This window comes from Sturnira hondurensis, unplaced genomic scaffold, assembly GCF_014824575.4.
Source record: "Sturnira hondurensis isolate 20B ecotype Veracruz unplaced genomic scaffold, ASM1482457v3 Scaffold0004136, whole genome shotgun sequence".
NCBI classification, from domain to species: Eukaryota; Metazoa; Chordata; class Mammalia; order Chiroptera; family Phyllostomidae; genus Sturnira; species Sturnira hondurensis.
The window spans coordinates 26536619-26560364 of NW_028076767.1; the positions used below are offsets into that span (position 1 = coordinate 26536619).

At 50.6% G+C, this 23746-nt stretch overlaps 1 protein-coding gene across 11 annotated transcripts in view; it reads right to left on the reverse strand.

The window, feature by feature from the left end:
- PTPRT (protein tyrosine phosphatase receptor type T) overlaps positions 1–23746 on the reverse strand; it is a 945487-nt gene that overhangs the window by 587562 nt on the left and 334179 nt on the right. For 10 of the 11 annotated variants that reach the window (XM_037044094.1, XM_037044090.1, XM_037044092.1 and 7 more), the window contains exons 3-4: positions 15992–16263; positions 4262–4343 (exon numbers count right to left, since the gene is read on the reverse strand). In XM_037044094.1, the coding sequence (XP_036899989.1) occupies positions 4262–4343; positions 15992–16263 (354 nt within the window). Of the gene's footprint in view, positions 1–4261; positions 4344–13830; positions 13983–15991; positions 16264–23746 lie in introns of those variants that run through there. The other variant, XM_037044096.1, reaches the window with a different exon arrangement.

Here is a 23746-nt window from a genome sequence, read left to right on the forward strand (position 1 = left end):
GCTGCAAGGCAAGCATTTAAAACCCTAACTTCAGCTTAAGTCGATCAAGAATACAATTACAAAGTGGGCACTAACCACCCCCTGGAACTTTCGGAATACTTGTTGATAAACACTGACCATGTGATCACAGAAATAAAATTTGGGAGGATGGAAGTGGAGAATTAAAAAGCCTGACATGAAGAGGATGCATGTTTCTTGATCTAGTTAACTTTTTCAGAATCTGAGTGAAGTTATAAATGCATTAATATTGAGGCTGGAGTTTGGAGAACAAGAACGGTGGTCCAGTGGACACTCCAGAAGCCACCAGCAGGCTGCATGACATGTGATCCCGTGAGCAGTCCCCAGGACACATGCACGGTCAGTACCTTGGAGGGTGGGACTCAATTCTCTCCTGATTCACACCACCTGAGCGCGCACCAGTAGCTTAAGCCACAGTGGGGAGGCACCATTTCTGATGCCTCTAGCTCCCTATCCAACCCATCACGTGGACCCAGTTGGCTTTACCTCCTAAATGCATCTTCAATCAGTCCACCCCGTCCATCTCTCTGCTTTATATTTCTTCATAGCACGGCTTACCATCTGCTATGGGCTGACTTGTGTACACCCCAAATTCACCTAGCTTAATGTTCAATACCCCATCCTGGGACCGCATTTGACGATCGAGTCTCAAAAGAGCTGATTAAATTCAAATGAGTTGTTTTTTTTGTTTAATGTGGGCCCTTATCCAAGCTGACTGGTATCCTCATAAGAAAAAGAAATCTGGACTCATAGACACACGTGTGGAGATAGAACGAGAAAGAGGCCATCCGCAAGCAAAGGAGAGAGTATAGGCGAGCCCGTGGAGAAACCAAGCCCGCCAACCTCATCTTGGACTTCCGGCCTCCAGAACCACGGGAACGTGCTCTCTGTTGAAGCCCCCAGACTGCGCTAAGTATTTTGTTATGGCAGCCTTAGCACACTCATATAGTCCCCCATCTGTTATAGATCATATAACTTCCTGATTGTTTGTTGAATTGCCAGTCTCTTTCACTCAAGGGAAGCCCATGAGAGCAGAGAATGAACCTGCCTTCCTCCCATAAACTCAGACTAGTGTCGGGCAGAGAGTTCCTGCCCAGTAAACACTTGTCAAATGGCAAATGGATGCCTCTCCACTCCCCCGGTCCAGGCCGTCATGATCTCTCTCTCTCGTATGGTGCCAGGACTTTGTAACACATCTCCTGACTTATTCTCTACTCCCCAGTGGTGCCCCCTGCATTTGGACTGGAATCGAAACTGCCCAGGATGACTCTGAGCTCAGCCTGGTCAGGCCCGGCTTCGTTCCCCAGCATTCACTCAGACCACTGTCCCTGCGCTCTCAATGCCCAGGGTACTCACCCAGTCAAGCTGCTTCCACTGCAAGGCCTCTGCACTGACTCTCTCCCCTGCCTGGAAAGCCCCTCCCCAGATCGTTATGCAGTAAACTCCTTATGACTCGGGGCTCAGTTCACATCACACCTTCTGAGACATGGCCGCTGGGTACTTTATCTAAGGAGCCCGGCCATATCCCAGTCACTCACATTTATTGCAGTCATAGCACTTATCACAATCTGAAACCACATTAGTGACTTGTTTAATGCTGTTTAGTGTCTTTCCTCCCTCTGCTAAGTGCACACGGTGGAAACAAGGACTGAACCTCTCTTGATTACTTAAGTAACCCCTGTATCCAGCCGAAGTCCCTGACCCACAGCTCATGCTCAACATTTTACTTGTTGAAAGAAAGGAGGGCGAGACACCTGACCTGGACTTGGCCTGAGCATGGGTCCGTGGGAAGGAGCCTCTGCTAGACCCTGCCCGACTCCACATGACTCACAGGCGGGAGACCTCTGAGCACAGTATACACCGCCAGTACCTGTCCACAGGGTTAAATGGAATTTGTCCAATTCCAGCCACTGTCGCAGGGCCCTCCCGGCTTGATTTCTGGGAAGTTTAAGTTTCGGCCGCCTGAGTGTCAAGGTTGAACTTGGCCAGAGCACATTATGCAGGAACACAGCCAGGGTCACATCTTCCATGAGTTATAACCCACGGCCCATCAGCTGCGTAACTGGCTCTAGCAATTCCATAACCATGCGGCACACACTCCTCAGCAGGAGAACTATGAGGCTGTCGGGAGAATCCTAAATTCAGGAACAGCCCTGGCAAGAGGAGGGTTCCGAGAGGAGCCATGAGACTCTGGGGCTGGAAAGGCACCCACCTGCCCTCCAGAGGACCCTCCCCCAGGGAGATTTCTCAAAGCAAAGGAAGCACCTGGCTGCAGCAGGAAGCTGTGAGCAATGTGTGGAGTCAAGGCAGAGCTTTGCCAGTCTGACCTGGGTGGTGGTTGGGGCTGAGGTGGGAGACAGGTATACGGTTGGGCCTCGTGGAGGAGGCAAAAAAATCCCATCAGAACACAGAGTTCTGGGGCCTGGGAGAGGGAGCCAGGCCAGATTCTCCTGGGAAGAGGCAAATGTCACCTTCTAGAAAGAGCAAGGGCAAGCATCAGGCACAGGGTACAGCTGAACGCACCACACAGTGTCCTCTCTGAGGATGGGGGGTGTGTGGGGCTGGGGAAGACCAGGCCTTGTTGCAGAGAGACGGCCTCAGAATGGATGGCGGCGCAGGGCTCAGTGAGCTGAAGTGGACGACAGGTAGAGCAGATATCTCCTAATGCAGCTGTCGGGACTCAGATCAAAGCTCCTACTCCAAGGGGCAGCTGACACTGATTCCTAGGGATTGAGGGAGGGGGCGACTAATCCTAGTCAATGAGACTCATCTGAATATCTGCTACATAAACCTGCAAAGTGGGGTACAGCATTTCTGGGACGCTTTTCACAGGAAGGTCTGGTTCAGCAGAGACATTTGCCAGACAGGAGTGAATGGCCAGACCCATCTGAGAAAGTTCCAAAGACTCAGGAAGTAAGACCCCGGGGAGGAGGGAACGTAAGCCAGAGAGAGTAATGGAGAGTGTGGCTGGATCTCAGCATTCCTGAGACGCAGGCTGACTTCTGGGAAGGAAGGGTCTCCTGCACAACACCCCATGCAGTTATCCCGAATACCGCTCCCCCAAGTCCCCTTGGAACCTGTCCCAGTTTCCTCCGGAGAAGGTGCCCTAAGACAATGAGTCAAACTGGCAATCTAGCGACGTTCAAACTCTGACAAATGCATTGCAGCAGAAATAGGAAGAATCGTATCAATAGAAGCTGCATGGACGGGGCTGAAATGAGAATAGCCAAAAAATGGATGGGCTGAAAGGCATACGGAGACAGGCCCATGGCGTCTCTTGAGGGAAGATCAAATTGCACCGTAGCCAATAGTGTGCATGACTCATAGCTAGGAGGAGGGAGTATAAAAGGCCCTACTAAGAGCTTCCTGGAACCAAATGGCTACTGAGAAACTGGGGAGAACCCCCAATATGCAGAACACTAACAAACCAACAGGGCTGGCATCCCAACAAGCCCCGCTAGGGGCTACTGCAGCCCCCACACACAGCCCTCTGATTACAGCCCTTCCTCCCCCCAAATGTGATATGATGTCATCTCAACTCCCTACACCCAGGACTTTTAGAGATTTACAGAATCCAGGAACCACAGCTCCTTGCTCAAACACACTCAAATATCTTACAATAAATGCAGCAAACAGAGAGAAGTTCAAGGGGAAACTTGATGGGCATGGAGGAGTGGTTTGCCCTTGAGGACTCTTGACACTGTACCATAAGTACTAAACACTGTGAGAAATCTTTCTCTACGCCTACACAGAGCTGATGAGTGTATTTAAAATTACTTAAAAAAAAATTAATAGCTTTGGGGTACTTTTCCCAGTGAGTGAACAGTGTGCTAATTTGCTCAGTGTTTTGGTGGTATTCTTTTTTTAAGGCCATTGCACACAATTCTATCCAAAGCCCGCTAATTCTTCCACTTCAGTGGTCTGAATCCCACTAATAAACAATCAGGACTGTAGACTGCCTTAATAATGGAGAGGGATTCAAACGAGGATGTTTTGCCCGTCTCTGCAAATTCCTGTAGGTGCTGCCTATTGGACAGGCTGGTGAAATTATGGATTTATTCAGGACTGATTGCACTGAGTACATAAGCACTTTTGAAGAATTAAAAAAAACCAGAGGGAGTGAGAGCTGCTTGTGAACTGAATAAATGGGAGCGGGGGGCGCGGGGGGGGGGACTGCTGCAGCCTCCAAGCGACCCACTCCGGCATGGAGTGAGGCTGCGCTAGGAGTAGGGGACAGACTTACTGCACGGATGAGCGAGGACCCGAACCTCGTCCACAGCGATGTAGCCAGGATGACCTTTCAAAGAGACGGATTCAAATATCACCTGCAACACACATAGGGCGGGAGTCAATTCCACGGAGGTGGGCGTAGGCAGTGGTCATGGGAACCCTCCCCGCCCCAAGCCCTTCTATGATTCTGCTTCCCATCAGAACCGCCTGAAGACAGAGGCCTCGTGTTGGGCTAGGATGCCATCCTGGCAACGGACTTAGATTTTCAAAACAAGGTAGAAAGGCGACACTCGGGAGACTAGCAAAAGAAGAGTCAGCCACGTGGAACATTTTTAATGGATTTCAGAAGTAACGCTTGGACGCAGGGAAACAACCAAAATATGGCCTGGAGACCCCAATCTGCAGCTTTCTCCTTGTGGTTGCCATACCCCGACTTCTTATGAAGGGACGGGGAGGAGCTTACCTTGGAAGCTGCCATAAGAAAAGAAGAACTTATCCTGATTTGATTCTATATCCCCAAGGAACACAGTCCCTGTGGATTTGTTAACAATACCTTTCCAAACTAAGCCCCATGCACAACCGCTGGTATCTGGGAACCCAAGGACAACAGTTTTTTTTTTTTTATCCTCCATTCTGACTGCCACCCAGACTGCTTATTTCCATACAGATTTGATGGCTCAGCTAACAGCTTTCTCTGCCATCCAGCCTCTACCTTCATCTAGGAGCTGTGAATATCTGTGTGGACAACCTGACCAACTTCTGACCTCCCCAGTTCCAACAGCCTTATCTTCCACTCTGCATGAGCCACAGGCTCGGGCTTGTCCTCTACTCCGGAAACTGGAAATTCCAACTTGCTATATTTTGGCACAGCCTCCCACCCCATGCCCCTCTCCTGACTCACTCCTTTAAACCTTCTCTTTAGGCTCATACGGTACCCTGAACCTCAACTTTTCTAGAGACCACAGGCCTGCCTGGACTCCCTCTATTCTCAACAAGCCTGGGGTACCCACCCCACATTGGATAATCACCAATGCCATTCTCACCTGCAGCCCAATTCCTTACCATCCTCACCACAACTTTGACAAGCCTATCACATGTCCGCCTTCTCCACTCCCATACCCCACACAGGCGTTCCCCGGTCAACGTCACCCTGGCAATGCCAGCAGATACCCACATCACATCTTTAAGAGGCAAAGGGACAAGAGAGGGGCTGATGTCTAACTTCCTACCCATCAATCTACTCAACATAGTTTAGAGTACACTCAAGTCAGGTTCCTAAACACCACCCACTGCTTCCTCTCTGCTGGTGTACTTGACCCCTGCCGCAACTGCATTTTCCAGCTTCTTGCTTCTCCTTGGCTGTCTCTTCTAATCCTGCATCACCAAGCCCTTCCTTTCAGTCTTGACCTTGACCTATGTACATGCTTGGGCTTCTCTTACACTTTAAATGCTACCTTCTGGCAGCAGGTTCTTCTCTGGTTCAACCCGGTTGTGTATCAATCATATTTAAAATTCTCACTAGTTTTATCTGCACTAACTCTCAACCCTTCCTTACATCCCACTGTACGACTTCAACCCACGGTAATCTGGACCCGGTCCCCAGTGCCCCCCAAAACTGCTCTCATGGCAGAGACCAATAACCTCGTAAGTGCTAAATCCAATAGACATATTTCAACCTTTATCTTACTTGAAGAAGGAAGGCAGAGTACTTCTCCGACTCTGGACCAGAATTCCCGAGTTCCGGTCCTGGCTGCACCAATGACCAATGTATGACCTTGGACAAGTTATCTTACTGCTCTGTGCCTCAGTTTCCTCATCTGTAATTATACTGTCTGCCTCATTGGGTACGTTTTCAGGTGAAAGGAGTTAATACACTACTTAGAACAAGGTGTGCCACGTGGTAGGGTCTCAGTAAACATTTGCTATACTTACTAACACGTGGCCCTTTGTCTACAATTGTCAACGATCGTAGTTTCTCCCTTTTTGAGTTTGTCTTCTATTTGGGCTCTGGCAACACTCTACTCTCATCATTTTTCTGATAAACCTGAGGCCATTCTATCACAGGCTTCTTTTAAGGACTTCACCTATATCCAACCTTCAAATGTGGGCCTGCTCTACTCATTTTTTCTCTTCCCTTTCTTTTTCTTTCTTTTTTCACTCCATTCACTTTCTCCAATGGCTGCAAATCATTGATGATGCCCCTGCCCAGCTCTCCGCTCCAGACCTTTTAAAAACCTAAACATTTGTCTCACTCATCCAGCTCACAGATATGTATTTCCTCCTCAATATCCCACAGATCCTCAAACTCAAACTTCAACCCATCTGAACAGCCTCCCTTTCAAACTCTCTCCTTGTTGCCCAGGGGAACGTCCGTCCTGAAATACGGACCTCAGTGGCTGGCACTGTGACCTGCCACGTCACTGGAGTTCGGGAACTGGGAATGTGCCTGGGCTTCTCCTTCAGCCTTGCTCCTCACGTTCATCTTCTCTTCTGATTCTGTCTTCTCTGTGTTTTTCACGTCTGCCCACGTCATCCCATCCCTGCTACTAAGAGGAACCATCTGGAGCAACTGTTTGGCAGGCCCCACCACTGGGACATCAGTATCATTGCTCTGGATGAAATCTTTGCTGCGTTTCATCTCTAGCACCTCCCCAGCCTACAGAATGGACCTTCCCCCTCCTGTCTTTTACTCCTCAGTTCAAGCCGGTAGGTGGAATGTACGGTGGGTGATGAAACCAACAAGAAAACCTCCTCCACGTGGAAGGCTTTGTTGGGCCACCTGGTCACTCCAGGTTCACGGGTTTAGAGGTCAGTGGTCCCCATGGAGCTCAGAGTCCAACTGCTGTAACTAGTGAGCAGGGAATGGGGGAGAGGGCGGTGATGGCTGTGAAGAGGCAGCTTTCCCTAAGCCAACATATGTAAAGTGACTTGGGAATGACAGTCACGGCAAACACAAAGCAGCTGGTGCCAGCATGACACCCTCTCTAGAAGAGCTAGCAGAGTCCTTTGGAGAGTTAACACAGAAAACTGTGCAGGAAGCCGGGGGAGAGTTTGCAGGCATGAAAGTGGGAGAGCGGCCCTGTCCCATGGAGGAGGAAGGCAGCAGAAGGCCTTTCCACTGACAACCATGTCTCTAGTAATATCTTTAATAATTCAAAGCAAAACAAAATCAAAGTCCACAGGGAAAACAATAAAAGAGCAAATACAGAAAATACAGGTAATAAAGAAATAGTATAAAAGCATTCAGATTGTATAATAAAAAACGAACAGATGTGAACAGAAAGTATGTGTGACAATAAATATAAATAGGTTAAAATAGTGAAAAGCTTTCAGGCTGTCTAAGTTGATGAAGGATAATTGTATGCCCTAAGATAAACACCTAAACAGAATGACTCAGCAACCTCAAGAATAACGAGTTGAACAAAGGAAAATAATAGGGAAATACAAATAAACAGAAAACAGATGTTGCAAAAATAATGTAAAGGCATCAAAGTAGATTTTATAGCAAAAGAAAAATCAAAACCATTAAGTGGAGTGAAATGAGCCCATAGACTTAGAAGAAAATGATGAAAAAAACAAATAGTAGTTATATTTTAAATAAAACCCATTTATGTTTATTTAGCCCATGTTTTAGAATCTGACCAATCAAACAGGGAAAAAAATGCATGTGTCAAGAATGCATATAATGGTGCATTTACTAAACAAATGTTAGTGAATATAGAGAATAAAATTTCTTGTCAAATGCTCATGGGTTATTTACACAAAGATCAAATAACAGGCTAAAGTATAACTTCAAGCAATCATACAGGATTGAAGAAGAAACTGTATAGGTTCGGGTCTGTACATTTTCTAACCAAATTCACTAAAGCTAGAAATTAACGATAAAAGCTTAAAAATCGATTTCTTATCATTGAAATGTCATACATTTCTTAAATATACAACATCTTATTCCTATGACGTCAAAGTATGTTTTGTATGTTAACAAAGTCTGAAACAAAAATTAAAAGTTAAATGGCAAGTTGAAAAAAATATCTGTAATATACGTGCCAGAAAAAAGGTTAACGACCTGTGTTATGTAGAGAATTCTTGAGATTCAACAGGGTAAACAAACTCTCCAAAAGAAAAATTGGCAAGTGACCTCAGGAGGCAATTAACAAACGATGAGGTCACGATGATAATCATCCATGAATGCAAAATTCTTTTAATGCCACGGGGTCTTATAAAGACATACGAAGGAGCCTGAATTTTCTTCTGAGTCACTGAAAGATTTAAAGCAGGGAAGTGACATATTCTAATTTACATTCTAAAAGAATCTTTCTGACCAGTCAGTGGAAAATGACTGACAGGGAGGTGGGCAGCTAGGAAAGAATGAAACAAATAGACCTATCACTCGGCTATTGTAGTCATCCAATCACAAGATGAGGATGGCTTTGATGGCTGGTGGCTATGGAGAATAAGGGCTAATGGTTTGAGAGAGATTTCGAGGCAGAGACGGAAAAATTGCTGTTAGATAAATAGCAGGAGAGTGAAGGAGAGAGAAGACAGAGCTGGGACTCTCCAGTTTGGAGCTTGAGCTTCTAGGCTAATTCTGGTGTCATTTACTGACACAGGGACAAGGACGCAATGGACATCTGTGCACTGGCACACAGGCAGGGCTATGTCAGGATTTGCTTTTGGCCACGTTAAGTTGTGATGGCAATTAAGTGTTGAGATATATATCCCTCAACATATCCCTCAACATGGGATATGTTGACCAGAAGCTGACATTCCATTTCTGAAGCTCACGGGTAATTTAGGAACCAGAGTTACAAATGTGGTAGCTTTGGTATCCGAATGTCATGTAAAGTTATAGAACTAGATGAGGTCACCTTGAAAGATGGAGTAGGTAGCTCAGAGAGGAGGGCTAGGGCTCAAGGCCAAGGGCTAAAAGCCCAGTAGAGAATTTATTTTTTAGGATAGTAGAGGTTAGAACATGATTTTAGGTAGAGAGAAAGGAATCGGGGAAGTAGCATAGACTATAAGGGTGTGAGGAGCAAATAAAACAAGATTCTAGAAGGGGCAGGATTCAAATTGGGTCAGGATACCAGCAGAGGAATTGGTATCAACCAGAAAGGGAACTTCATCAACTAAAATTGATTGATAATAAAAATAATAAAATCAGGGAATATAACCACACGAATAAGGGTCTACAATATGATTACATGGTCTTGATCCAGCCTCTCAACAGCCCTAAGAAGCGGGACCAGCTGAACTGCAAAACTCAGAAAGGAAGTCAGAGGCATAAGGACTGAGACGCCAGTCTCCTGGTTCCCAGCCCATGGCCACACTCATTCTTGAACTCTGGTGAAAGGCTTCCCGGCTCTCTCTAACCGGAAAGCCGGTGAAGCAGAATTCTGACTTTTACTCCAGTGAATCACAGGAGAGCTTAATGAAATTCGTCTAACACTCTGTTTCTTATGTTATCACCCGGTATTTAACCTATACCATAATTATTAATAGGTATTCCATGAAGGAACACGAGGCTTGTCACGGGAGAATGGATGCGTGACAGTGGAACATGCCGGTCTGCTGTTCCCTCTCCTTTCCTTTGCAAGAATAAGAATTCTAGAGTGACACGGAGGGTCTTTCATTCATCAGAATTCCTCTCGGGAGTGTTTCTGTAAAGCGCTGGGGTAGATAAGATTCAGGTTTCTCAAACCTGGGAGAATGCTGTTCTGTAAGAAACAAAGGAAAGAAAGTCCTGGTTCTCCATTAAATGAGTTCGTCATTCTAAACTGCTTACAATGCCCAGGATGAGATACTGATAAGCGTTACTAACACTATTTCTCTTGCTCTAGAGACAGGAATGGAAATGAGAGGGGGAAGCAGGGAATGGTGGTAGATCTTGGGAGAGGGAGAAAGTGAAGCGCTGGGCAGGTGACCGTCCCCGGTAAGTCCCACCCCACACTCCCACTAAAGTTCCTACACTCAGCAGACACCCTGATGTGTGTCATGACTGGTAGAAGCTGCTAGAGGCTGAGCTCTGGGTCCACATGGAGACCTCTGAACAGGTGCCATTGCAGCTAGGGAAGGTAGAGGCAGAGGGCACAGAAGCGTGGAGAAGACCATGACAGCCCACAGAGTCCTTAACAAAGGCTCAACACTCACAAGACATTAGAATTAGGGTTTAATGGATATTAACAGCAACAGGCAGGCCCTGAATGGAACTGAGAACAAAGCACCTTGCAGAACAGAACTGGGGAGCACCCCCCCAACTCCGCCAGATGGCTCAGAGCAGAATACTCACAAAAATGCCAAAGCCAGGAGGGTCCTGTCCTTGGCATGCCACTCCAGAATTGGATTTTTTTCTAAAAAGTCTTGCTACCTGCTGTGAGTTAAACTCTCCCGGGGCCTGGGGGCAGGAGGGTCGACAATGCAGATATAAGACCGGGTGTCTCAGCCCCAGCCCCAGGAGTATACCGTACTGCTCGGAGAGAAAGGAAAGGAAGGGAGGTCCACACCGGATGGGATTGGACCCTCAAGGGCCCACCTGGACTCAGCTGCTCAGGCAGGTGCCCTGAACTCTTGCAATGGGGCTAGCACGCAGGCCTGCACCCAAGTTCTTGGGCCAGCAGCCTATTCCCAGAAACAAGGGCTAACCCCGAGGGGCACAACTCCAGGAACGGAGAAGGAGACCTCAAATGGTGGCCAGAAGGAACTACTAAATTTTACGGGATGATGGGCCTCAGCCACGGGGAAACAATGGATACTAGGAGAAGTTGGCAGGATCGCCCTTTAAAAACCACACGTAGCCCCAAAGCTCCAAATATCGCCTTAGCCACATGGGGTGCTTATCTATTCTGAACAGGAATCTAGGGCTCATGGTCAAGTTTCTGACCATGCAACAAGACCTCTAAATGTGAGCTAGGCCTTGAGAAGCTTTCGTGAGTGGCCATGGGGCAGAGTGCCATGGAATACAATGGGAGGGATCAGGTTCGGCTGCAGCAAGGCGCTGTGGGCGTGGCTCACACAGAGGCAGCATTGCCAGGGGTGTGCAGACATCGGGAGAGATGTGAGGCTCCCCGAGGGTTCTTCACACTGTTGATGACCCAGAGGGAAGACCACCCGAACAAACAGGAACAGCAGAAGAGAGCTTCTTGTCCTATGTCCAGGCAAAGCAGTTGAAAAGCCACTGCTCAACCCCCGGGGCCAGGTTCCTGGCCCACAAACATCTGGGGCACGTGGATCATCAGAGTCAGAAGACACCTGAGACCATGGATGGAGGTGAGCGCCCCATCAGTGTGCTTCTGGTGTGAGGGCCCTGGTCAGGAGGACCCCACCAAGTACCTGGCCAGATAGCATAAGGGGACAAGGGGATGCCAGCACCCTTTAGGAAACTCAAAACAAGGCCCTTGAGGAATGAAAGCCAGGAGTGGGGGAGGAGTCAGAGAAGTAAAAGACAGTGCTGTTTACAGGGGGCAGGGAGGGCAGGATAGAGGGGGTGGGGCCGAAGTGGGCCCAGCTGACACCCAGTGATGCTCCGTGCCAGTGTATGGGGGCGAGGACTGGAGCAGAAGGCCTAGGCTAGGAATCCCAGCTTCTCTGCAGGATAGTCTCCAACCCCCAGGATGCCATGTGGATCTACTGCTGACTGCACAGACCCCAGCCCCCAGATCCTCAGGGACATCCTGGTGGGGGTGTGGGGGATGGGGCTTGCCCGGAAAGATGCAAACCTCTCCCTGGGCACAAGCTGCTGGGCAAAGCCAGCAAGCAACTTCCCAAGACAGGTCCAGAGATGAGCCTCCCTCAACCCTTCCAAGAAGCAGGTTGTATGCATGTTTGGGGGAGGGTGTGATATGTCAGCACTCAGTTTAAGAGATCTGCTGTTTTATCCTCCCCTTCTGGAGTCCCCCAGCAGAGAATCAGTACAGCAAAAATTTCAGGGGGCTGCAAACATGTTCTCCGAAGGTAAGAGAGAGAAAACTGTTGGCTCACGGGGACTCCTGCTAGGATGGGGCCCAGACGCATTTTCGTGGGGAAGGCTCGCTTGGGCTGAAATCGGGAGACCTGCACAGGCAAGAAGGAGGGTCTGCTGCTTAGCAGAGAGGGGTAGGAGGATGAGAGAGGAGATGGGGTGGAGTCCCGAGCAGGGACAGTGGCCCTGGCCTGTGCCCTCCTGAACTGTGCATGAAGTTACTAGCCCTACAGAGTGCCAGGCGCCAGGGGAATTCCTGAGAAAGGGCTTCACATCCAGGCGAATTCCAGTCAGGTGGGTCCGAAATGTCAGGGGCTTACAGAGCAACCCCCAAGTGCCAGGTAAAAGGTGATTTCACCGGGGCAGGGGACAGAGAACAAAGTGAGCCAGTGGCTACAAAATTAATGAAGAGTTTTAGTTTTAATCTCTTGAGATGGAAAAGTTCGGAATCATGAACAGAATTAATATCACCTGGAATGGAGCAGGGACCCCGGGCAGGGCTTAAGCGGCGTTTGAACAGCCCTGCTCACCCGAGAGAGAGCAGGAGGAGGAGGGGGATGGCAGAAGGACATTCTCCTCCCAGGCCCTGCTGAACCTGGTGTCAGAAAGTCACGAATAAGAAAGAGAAAGCTTCCCTATTTATTATGGAGCCAATTTTAGGACTGTGAAATATGACTTTAATAAATAAATACAGAAACCATTAGTATGTGAAGGCCAGCACTGCTGAAAACTAAAATCGCGTTTCGTCCACAGAATCGTGCATGCAGGCCAGGGTCTGGTGAAATTTAAAATCCACCTCTCAAGGGTCTTTGAATCTCCTGATAGGGTCCGTCTTCTCCCCCCGCCCCGACCTACGTGCCTGTGGGTGTCCCTGGGTGTGCCGTGAGCCTGGGAGCATGCACATGTGTGAGCCCCCGCGTGAGCTCCCGTGTGTGTGTGTGTGTGTGTGTGTGTGCCATTTAATCACTGCAGCCTGGCAGCCAAAGCCCCCCCCCCCACGCCCTACTCACCCCTGCAGGCTTCATTCCCTGGGTATCTACTTTGCAACCTACCCGTAACTGACTTGAGTTTCCACTCTGCCAAAATCTCCCCACACTCCTCCAACCCATGGCAACCCTAGCCCGACAACTCCAAAGCCTTCCCCTTCCTTTCTCAGTTATTCGTTATTCACCCTTCAGGACTCAGCCTAGCTCTCATCTCCGCTTAGAAACCATCCTCACTGCCTTCTCCCAAGCAGCCCGTGTCCAGGGGGGATGTTTGACTAGTTAGCTTCTCTCTCTGAGCCTCCGCTTTTCCACCTGTAACACAGGATAATCACAGCATCTTCCTCATCACATAACGGTCTCTCCCTCATCAACTATTTCACAAAAGGCTGCAATGCCTGTGTCCCTGCAGCATCCGAGGGAGTCCGGTGCACCCCCACTGTTGCTGTTGCTTGTACACCAGGCTCCTCTTCCAGACCATGAGCTCCAGGAAGGCAGGGCCTGGCTGGAAGGAGAGGCTCGGTCAACACGAGTCAAACAAGCACATAAGCAACGTCCTTTTTCAACGTAACTCTAAGCAGGCAAGAGGGATCTAGATTTATGATTACTTTTTTAAAAAAGTCAAACCATGGCAAAACACCATACCTGGTAGAAATGCGGCCAGAAGGTGCTGATGGCCAGCTCTGCCTTCACCCAGCCCTCGGTGACGACGCCAGACACGTTCCAGACGGGGTTCCCCTGGGGCCCTCCGTTCACCTTCACGTAGACGTTCAAGGCCCCCGGGCTGGACCTGTCGCGGCTGGAGAAGTAGTAGTGGAAGTCGACACAGTGCGTGTCATTCTCCTTCNTGACTGCACAGACCCCAGCCCCCAGATCCTCAGGGACATCCTGGTGGGGGTGTGGGGGATGGGGCTTGCCCGGAAAGATGCAAACCTCTCCCTGGGCACAAGCTGCTGGGCAAAGCCAGCAAGCAACTTCCCAAGACAGGTCCAGAGATGAGCCTCCCTCAACCCTTCCAAGAAGCAGGTTGTATGCATGTTTGGGGGAGGGTGTGATATGTCAGCACTCAGTTTAAGAGATCTGCTGTTTTATCCTCCCCTTCTGGAGTCCCCCAGCAGAGAATCAGTACAGCAAAAATTTCAGGGGGCTGCAAACATGTTCTCTGAAGGTAAGAGAGAGAAAACTGTTGGCTCACCGGGACTCCTGCTAGGATGGGGCCCAGACGCATTTTCGTGGGGAAGGCTCGCTTGGGCTGAAATCAGGAGACCTGCACAGGCAAGAAGGAGGGTCTGCTGCTTAGCAGAGAGGGGTAGGAGGATGAGAGAGGAGATGGGGTGGAGTCCCGAGCAGGGACAGTGGCCCTGGCCTGTGCCCTCCTGAACTGTGCATGAAGTTACTAGCCCTACAGAGTGCCAGGCGCCAGGGGAATTCCTGAGAAAGGGCTTCACATCCAGGCGAATTCCAGTCAGGTGGGTCCGAAATGTCAGGGGCTTACAGAGCAACCCCCGAGTGCCAGGTAAAAGGTGATTTCACCGGGGCAGGGGACAGAGAACAAAGTGAGCCAGTGGCTACAAAATTAATGAAGAGTTTTAGTTTTAATCTCTTGAGATGGAAAAGTTCGGAATCATGAACAGAATTAATATCACCTGGAATGGAGCAGGGACCCAGGGCAGGGCTTAAGCGGCGTTTGAACAGCCCTGCTCACCCGAGAGAGAGCAGGAGGAGGAGGGGGATGGCAGAAGGACATTCTCCTCCCAGGCCCTGCTGAACCTGGTGTCAGAAAGTCACGAATAAGAAAGAGAAAGCTTCCCTATTTATTATGGAGCCAATTTTAGGACTGTGAAATATGACTTTAATAAATAAATACAGAAACCATTAGTATGTGAAGGCCAGCACTGCTGAAAACTAAAATCGCGTTTTGTCCACAGAATCGTGCGTGCAGGCCAGCGCTTAGGGTCTGGTGAAATTTAAAATCCACCTCTCAAGGGTCTTTGAATCTCCTGATAGGGCCCGTCTTCTCCCCCCGCCCCGACCTACGTGCCTGTGGGTGTCCCTGGGTGTGCCGTGAGCCTGGGAGCATGCACATGTGTGAGCCCCCGCGTGAGCTCCCGTGTGTGTGTGTGTGTGTGTGTGTGTGCCATTTAATCACTGCAGCCTGGCAGCCAAAGCCCCCCCACGCCCTACTCACCCCTGCAGGCTTCATTCCCTGGGTATCTACTTTGCAACCTACCCGTAACTGACTTGAGTTTCCACTCTGCCAAAATCTCCCCGCACTCCTCCAGCCCATGGCAACCCTAGCCCGACAACTCCAAAGCCTTCCCCTTCCTTTCTCAGTTATTCGTTATTCACCCTTCAGGACTCAGCCTAGCTCTCATCTCCGCTTAGAAACCATCCTCACTGCCTTCTCCCAAGCAGCCCGTGTCCAGGGGGGATGTTTGACTAGTTAGCTTCTCTCTCTGAGCCTCCGCTTTTCCACCTGTAACACAGGATAATCACAGCATCTTCCTCATCACATAACGGTCTCTCCCTCATCAACTATTTCACAAAAGGCTGCAATGCCTGTGTCCCTGCAGCATCTGAGGGAGTCCGGTGCACCCCCACTGTTGCTGTTACTCGTACACCAGGCTCCTCTTCCAGACCATGAGCTCCAGGAAGGCAGGGCCTGGCTGGAAGGAGAGGCTCGGTCAACACGAGTCGAACAAGCACGTAAGCAACGTCCTTTTTCAACGTAACTCTAAGCAGGCAAGAGGGATCTAGATTTATGATTACTTTTTAAAAAAAGTCAAACCATGGCAAAACACCATACCTGGTAGAAATGCGGCCAGAAGGTGCTGATGGCCAGCTCTGCCTTCACCCAGCCCTCGGTGACGACGCCAGACACGTTCCAGACGGGGTTCCCCTGGGGCCCTCCGTTCACCTTCACGTAGACATTCAAGGCCCCCGGGCTGGACCTGTCGCGGCTGGAGAAGTAGTAGTGGAAGTCGACACAGTGCGTGTCGTTCTCCTTCAGGGTCGGCAGGAGGAGGTGGGCCTTCTGGCCAGAGGCCCTCCCGGAGCTGTTCACCATCATGAAGGACCCTGGAGGCCCACAGAGGGGGCGGAAAGTGGACAAGGAGAGAGAAAAAACCTGTCACTCCCATCCACTCGGGGGCCAGAAATCGGGTCTGCTGGGTGAGCCCGAGGACACCACAACCTGCGTGTTCTCCTCTGTGTTTGGGGATGAAAACCCAACTCAACAGGGGGGGTATAAGGACGAAGAGAGAGTAACGTATACAACGTGTTTCTACAAAGTAGACACATTATAAACATTTACAGAAGGGACATTGTATCCAGCGACTCCTGGAGGAAGCATGGAATAAAAACCCAGGAAATTAGTTAACAGCGACCTCCACAAGTAAGATGAGGTGAAATATAACCTCATGTGAGCCTGGGCCGTCTCGGGGGAAGCAGGACCTCGACGGCATGGGAGGTGACCTTACTCCAACATACTCCGCCTGGAGCCTTGTAGTCAGTGCAGAGAATGGATCACAGGAGGGCATATATAGTTTTTTAAAGTTACGATATAGTCAAGTCAGTAACGAAGATCCTCAGGAAACGGGAGAACCAACTGGAAGGCGGTCAGCCTGGGATGGAGCGTAAGTACCACTAAGCACTTGAAGAAGTGCCAGTTGGATGCTAAGTGTCTTATTTACATGTTATTCAATTTCATCTTCAGAATGACCCTGGGAGGCTGGGATTTTCATTTTATTTAAAGACCCAGTGACTTGCTCTGGGTCACTCAGGCAGAGAGAGATGAGACCCAGATTCTCTCCAACCTCAAAGGTGATGCCGTTATTAACCATTTGCCGAACACATGACGACTCCTGTCCAGCATTTAAAGGCTGTTTCCCTGGCAGGACGTGGGCCTCGCTGGAGCTGCTCCGACAGGTTGAAGGGCTGTGTCTAGTTCTCCACCCCTCCCTGGATCTGCATCCTTGGCCTCTGGCTTTGTGGAAGAGGCAGAGGGTGTGTCCCCATCCTGTGACTTTGAGCTGCACTTGCTTTAACAGGATGCTAACAGAGCAGTTCAGGCAGAGGCCTGAAGCATGTATTCCCCCCTTGCTGGACTCGCCCTCCGACTCTGATGTCACCGTTTGTGAGAAGAATGCACCCCAGGGAGCTGTGACCCCTTTCAGCTCGGAGAACAGACCGACGAGGAGGAGTCCTGAGCAGAACCGAGAGTGAAGCACTGAGCTGTGCCACCCACCCAGCTAGCAGCACAGCCACGCGGCCCACAAGCCCAGCCCGGACCAGCAGAACCACACTCAACTCTCAGACGGTGATCACGAGTCAGTGCTCACCGCTGGCGGCACTGGGTCCCCTCTCGGCAGGTCAGGCAGCGTTACTATGGCAACAGCTGAGGGGTAAAGGTGCCTCAGAGGGCAGACTCAGGGGAAGAAACCTCCAGGAGGCACGCTGTGGTGCAAAGGGCCCTCTAACAAGTACAGCTGATGCAAAATGGGATTGCCCGCCAGAGACAGAGTGAGCTCCCCGTCACTGCAAGCAACACAGAGCCTGGGAAAGTCACGACGCCTGAGAAAACGTCGCAATTGGACTCTGAGCGCTGCACTCTGTGACTTTAAGCCCCAGAACTCTACGACATAAACTGCACCATAAAACACAGTAGATAAATTCAGATGACTCTGGATGAACACGCTCACCTAGAAACACCACTGTGGCTTTGAAATCTGACTCTAACCACTAGAATATTCAGTTCCGGATGAAACCTTCTGACCCCTTAGCCTCAGCCACAAAGAGCCGCTGCCACTAGAAGTGGCCTCATTCTTTCACCCGAATTCCCAAAATGCCAACAGCTGCCAGCTAGTGAGTGCTGGGCAATCCGTATCTTGTTGGGGTTCCAGAGGGTACCAGTCATTCACAGCCCATCTCCTGCGGGATCTGAAGGAAGTTAAAAATAGAGGAGAGAGGTAAAGTTCAAAACCTCTACTTCATTATTCCCAAAGCTGGATTCGAGAAAGCAACTTGGACTTGGGGCCAAATTAGGCTTCCTGCATTTCCTTTCACGCAGAGCAAGCAAAGCACCAGGAGAATCATGGACTCCCTCCCTCCCTTCCTCCAAGTCCCCCCCAATCCCCAGGACTAGGGCTGTCCTCGAGGGCTGACCACATAGGGCTGCTGGGTGGGCACATCCCCCAAATAAACCCATGAGGAAGGAAACAAGGACAGAGCTTTGCTTGAACCATGGCTATCAGACTTTGCCCACCCGCCAATCAGAAAGTGCACCCACCTCCTGGGGACAGAACCACTAAGAGTGAGCCAAGGCAGCATCTTCCCCTGCGTTCCCGAGAGAGTTGCATTTCCTAGTTTATGGCTTGGAAGTAGAACAGGGTAAGTGGAGAGATGTCCCTTGTCAGATGTTGTCACTAACCATCGGAACCTCCAGGGAGGCAGCAAGAAAGAGACCACTGCAGGGGGTAAACTGAGGCTAGCGTCCATGCCCATAGCTGTCTGCTGACCTACACCCCACAGGGTTGCAGGGGTCTCCCTGGGAAGGAGGGGTGACGACCCACAAGCCCCACAAGGGTGGGATGGCCTGCCCCTGCCACGGAGGAGCGGCACACCCACAGGTCAGGAAGGCAGCCTGAGAGGAGGCAAAGGGCACCTGGCTCTCTCCTCTGGAATCTCCTGATGCCCCGTGGGCAACTCCACTCTCATCCTCCTGTGGATTCATGCTGAGCTCTGTCCCAGGTACAGCAGCGAAAAGTGGAGCAGGTGTCCCTTCCACCAGCCCAGGTTCCCATTTCTTTCATCCTAGCCCCAGTGGTGAGGCAGGCCACAGAGGAGGGGGTACCATGTAACACCCATCCACTCCCATCTCGCTGCCCCATGGTTGCTGGTAGAAGGAGCTGCATTTCCCTGGAGGTGGAGCTGGTGAAAGGGGTTGGCCCTCCATGGACCCTCCACGTAGCAGCAGTTACCTACTGATGCCCAAACCTGTCCTCCTCCTTCTGGGCGCACAGCCGGACCACATTCCCCAGCCTCCCTTTACAGAGAGGGGGCCGTGCACCTGGGGTCTAGCCAGTGAGGCCTGTGTATGAAATACGCCACCTTCAGGCCCAGTCCCTAAAAGCTGCCTCCCTCTACCCTCCCCCAAGCCTCCTTGCTCCATCCTCCTTAATCTTGCCTCTCAGAGGACGGTCCTCGGGCCAGCAGCCTCGGCCTCACCTGGAGCTTGTAAGAAAAGCAGAACCTGGCCTATGGATTCCGAATCTGCATTTGCCAAGCCCCTCAGCTGGTCTGTACAGCAGGAAGCCCATGAAAGTGTGAGAATCACTGCTCCGTTTTCTTTCCCACCGGCCGGCTGCGAGCGCAGGATTGCGAGAGCCTCAGTGACAGCGGAGCCACAACAGGAGCTTGGTTGCCCGAATGGCCATGACCACGAGAAAGGCCACCCACCTATTAGGAACACTCATTTCAGACCTTTTGTATACAAGAAATAAACTATTATGGGGTTATTAAGCCGTTCAAACTCTGTAGTTTATTTCCACACCTAGCGTCCTCATTCTCGCACTGGCCCCCCCCTAGAGCCCCGGCTTCCCCCAGGTGCCTTTATTCAGGAGACAAGATGAGTAATGAGAGCTACCAAGCAAAGCGCAAGACGCTCCCAGTAGGAACATGATTAAAAGCAGCATCCCGGGGTGAAAAAACAGAGAGAAAGAAGAGAATGGGAAGAACGGACTGGGGGAATGAATCCTGGAGAAGCAAAGGAACAGCCTGGACCATCCTCAAGACCACTCGTGTCTCGGGTGGGCCAGAGCTGGGTTGGGTTGGGGTCACATACCATGTTCCCCAACACCACAGCCCTGGCCCTCGATGTCAATTTGTGTGACATGTCGTGCATGCGTTGGCCCTCAGACCAGACAGAAAGGTATGTGTTTTGGTGCTAGGCTCAGAGAGATAGCCAAGATAATTAACAACAACAACAACAACAACAAAGAAAAGACAAAGAAAGATTTTAAAAAAACGGCTGCCCACCCAGCCTACCCCCAAAGAGGGAAAGTATACAGGCCAGAAGGTTACGGCCCCCAGTGTCCTGCTCATGGATGTCCTGGGGACACAAGATTTGGACCCTGGGTTAGTGTCCTGTGGCTCCTATAACAAATTACCACACACTCGGTGGTTTAACACCACACAAATGTCTCCTCTTACGGTTCTGGAGGTCGGAAGTCCAAAGTCACGGTGTCAGGAAGGCTGCTCTCCTTCCAGAGGCTTCAGGAGAGAACCTACTTCCCTGCCTTGTCTGGCCTTCAGTGGCTGTTCGCACTCCTCGGCACATGGCCCCTCCCTCCACCTCCAAAGGGCACGGCTCTAACCCCTATCTCCTTGGGCACAGCTCCTTTTTCTGACTTTGACCCTCCAACCTCCCTCTTAGAAGGACCCTATGCGTAACGCCCACCCAGACAATCCAGCATAATCTCCCCACTGCAAGACCCTTAGTCCAATCACATCTGCAAAGTCCCTTTGCAGGTCCCACAGACATCTTAGGAGGACCGTTATTCTGTCATCACAGGTATTTTTGTTAGTATGCACCCAGGTGTCCCAAGCTCACAAACCAGAGACAGAGGGATGGCCCATTCGGGAGCCAGCAGGCAGGCGCTGTCTACACAGCAGGGACCCTGGAAGATCTCAATATTCTTATGTGAGTGCAGAAGCCTCCGCGTGGTACCAGGTCCTGTCCTCACCAAAGTCTTAGAAGGAGAACATGACATAAAAAGCGAAATGCGGTGTCAGATCATTTCGCTCCCAATCTGGACAGAAAGAAAAGAAGGTTAGGGGGTAGACCTGGGGTAGGCCCACCTTCCATCAGTGAAAACTCATCAGGGCTGCCGGCCAGTGTAACCACCGTGGTCCACATCCACAGTGGGCTCCTCAGACCCCGCCCACCACACGTGGCTGCTCTGGGGCCACCCGCCAAGGTAGCCGGAGTGATGCTCTGCAGTATTTGTCCTGTGGTTTGACCGCTCGCTATCTGAACTCGCTTCCTGCGTGGGGGGAATCTCCCTAGTTTTTTAAGCAGGGCTCATTTTCCTCTATCTCAAAGGAAAAAGCCCAGCACCCTCTTTCCCAGCACCCTCTATAGCTAAGACTCGGGCACACGACCTGGGCTCCATCAAGCAGGGGCACCCGACCCTGGTGTCCAAACCAGAAGCTAGTAACTAAATGAGCCAGGGCTCAGGAACCATAGACCATGTCCAGGGGACAGCGGCAGGGGAGGAAGATGCCTCGCAGCTGCAGAGGCAGCGATCACAGTGGGCCTGGCAGGAAATCCCACCTGGACACAGAGACGGGGGTGACTAACTCAGCCAGGGGGGTCCACATCTTCCAGGGCCGGGCTCAGCTGAGTTGGAATTCGAAGAACGGATAGAAGTAAAACCCCACCAGCCAGAGAGCATGTTATGAACACTGACAGTGGAATCTTACCCGCGGAAGCCCCCACCTATCCCTGCTGGAACTCCAGCTCCCAGACACACTCCCTATGTATCCCCAAAGTCCCCAAGGCACCTTCGGGGATGATGGCAACCCCCTTGTCCCCATGGCACTTTCAGGCACAGATCCCTCATGTGCCCTCGCCATCTGGTGTGGCGTGTCCATGAGTGGGCAGGTCCTTGTTAGTGCCTCTTTGCTCTGGGACACCCTCAGGGGAGATACAACTGAACTGCTTTGGCCCAGGAGTCAACGAGGTTCAGGAGACGGGTCTTCCTGCAAACTTCCATGGCGTTTCCCCTTCTCCCTCAGGATGCACGCTCACCCAGCACCTCTGCCCCCTACAGTTCAGCTCCTACTTCCACTTGGCATCATCTTTTGGGATGGATTTCCCCCCTCTATCCATGGCCCTGGAGTCACACTCTGCAACGGGGCCCCTCCAGCCTGCAGGACACATGAGTCCCCTCATACCCTAATGGCACAAGGCTCAGATTTTCCTGACGCCCCTTCCCCAGGAATATCTTCGGCCACATCAGGTCAGTATAGCCAGCAGATATAAATAGATACTAGAGGAAAGAGAGCTAAGCTCCATGCATCAGAATGTGTGAGCCTGTCTGCTTCCCCAGCCAGGATCCCTTCCATGGAGGTGTGCCCGCTAGTAATTTGGGAGGGCACTTCAAACAGAGGGAACGGCAGGTACAAAGGCACAGAGGAGCCATAGCACCCAGTGATGCAAGTGCAGAGTCTTACGGGAGGGTGGGAGCCAGCCTTCTCCGCCCCGCACCCGGCTTACAGCAGTCTGGCCACATCCTCCAGAGAGGAAGGAAGCCGTGTCTCTGAGCTGAGCACAGGCCAGCTGGTTTAGAGATGGCTCAGGACTGAAGCCCTCATCCATCAGCAGCTCAGTGAGGCTCTCTTTCATCAACAGGTTGGCTTAATTAATATCATCCTTGGGCTGTCAGTTTCCGGGAGATCAAAAACGAGCTGGTCATGATGCTGAGATCAGTCAGAAACAAGAAAGAGGAAGACTGTAAATACATTTTTACATTCTCCATCTCTCTCTCTCTCTCAAAAATCCACTGATGTGATAAGGAACATAAAACAGCATTTGTTTCCCCATAGTTATTATACACAGCACCAAAATGTGTGAAATTGAACCAGGAAGTGCTCTCCGGCTGGCCATAAATTTTGCATTTTTCCCCCTCTGTGCATAATAATACCTCGATAAGCGCCCCGGTATTGATGCGTCTGCAACCTAGACCCCCTTTTTGGAGGCAAAACGCTTCTCCGTAGCAGATGGCGGCTATTGTGTTTACACATGAGCACCTCACGGCTGCATTTCCTCACGTTGGCAGTGAAGAGAAAGCCCAAATTGAGTTTTTAATGGTGCTGCACGTTGTTCATTAAGATTACATGAGTGTGCTCGGGCGACTGGCAGCTGAGCGCCTGGAGCTCCAAGGCTCCCAGCCATCCCTGCAGACAGGTGGCCCCGCCGGCTCCCAGTGCCAGCACCTACGTGAAGGGAGCGAGTGAGCGGATGGCAGCAGAGACCCAAACGCTGCCCGAAGCCAAGGCAATGGGACAGGGGTGGAATGGAACAAGCCCTCAATCGGCAGTCAAGAAAACTGGGTTTCAGTCCCTCTATTAATTGTGTGGCTCTGAGCGAGTCAGTAAAAATGCCTGGGCCTCAGTGTCCTCATCTATACAGTGGGATGATGACAGATACACGTCAGAGCTGTTTGGTCAGTCTGTTTTCAGTGACTATGAAATGAAACACTGTTTTCAGTGACTATTAAATGCAACACAATAAATGTTAATTTCATAATAAACAGGCAGCAGCTGACGACAGTGGGCCCAATGCAATTTACAGCGTTTAATGTTATTAATGTTTATTGAAAACTTAGCACATGCCAGGCATTGATCTAAGCATCTTTTCACATCCCAGTGAGGCAGTACCATGCTACCCCTGAGTAACATTGAGGAAGGAACACTGAGGAAGAGAAGAGAGTTGAGTCTTTTGCCTCCACTGCCCTCGTACACGCCACAGCTAACAGAATGGTAGCTTAAGGATGTCAGG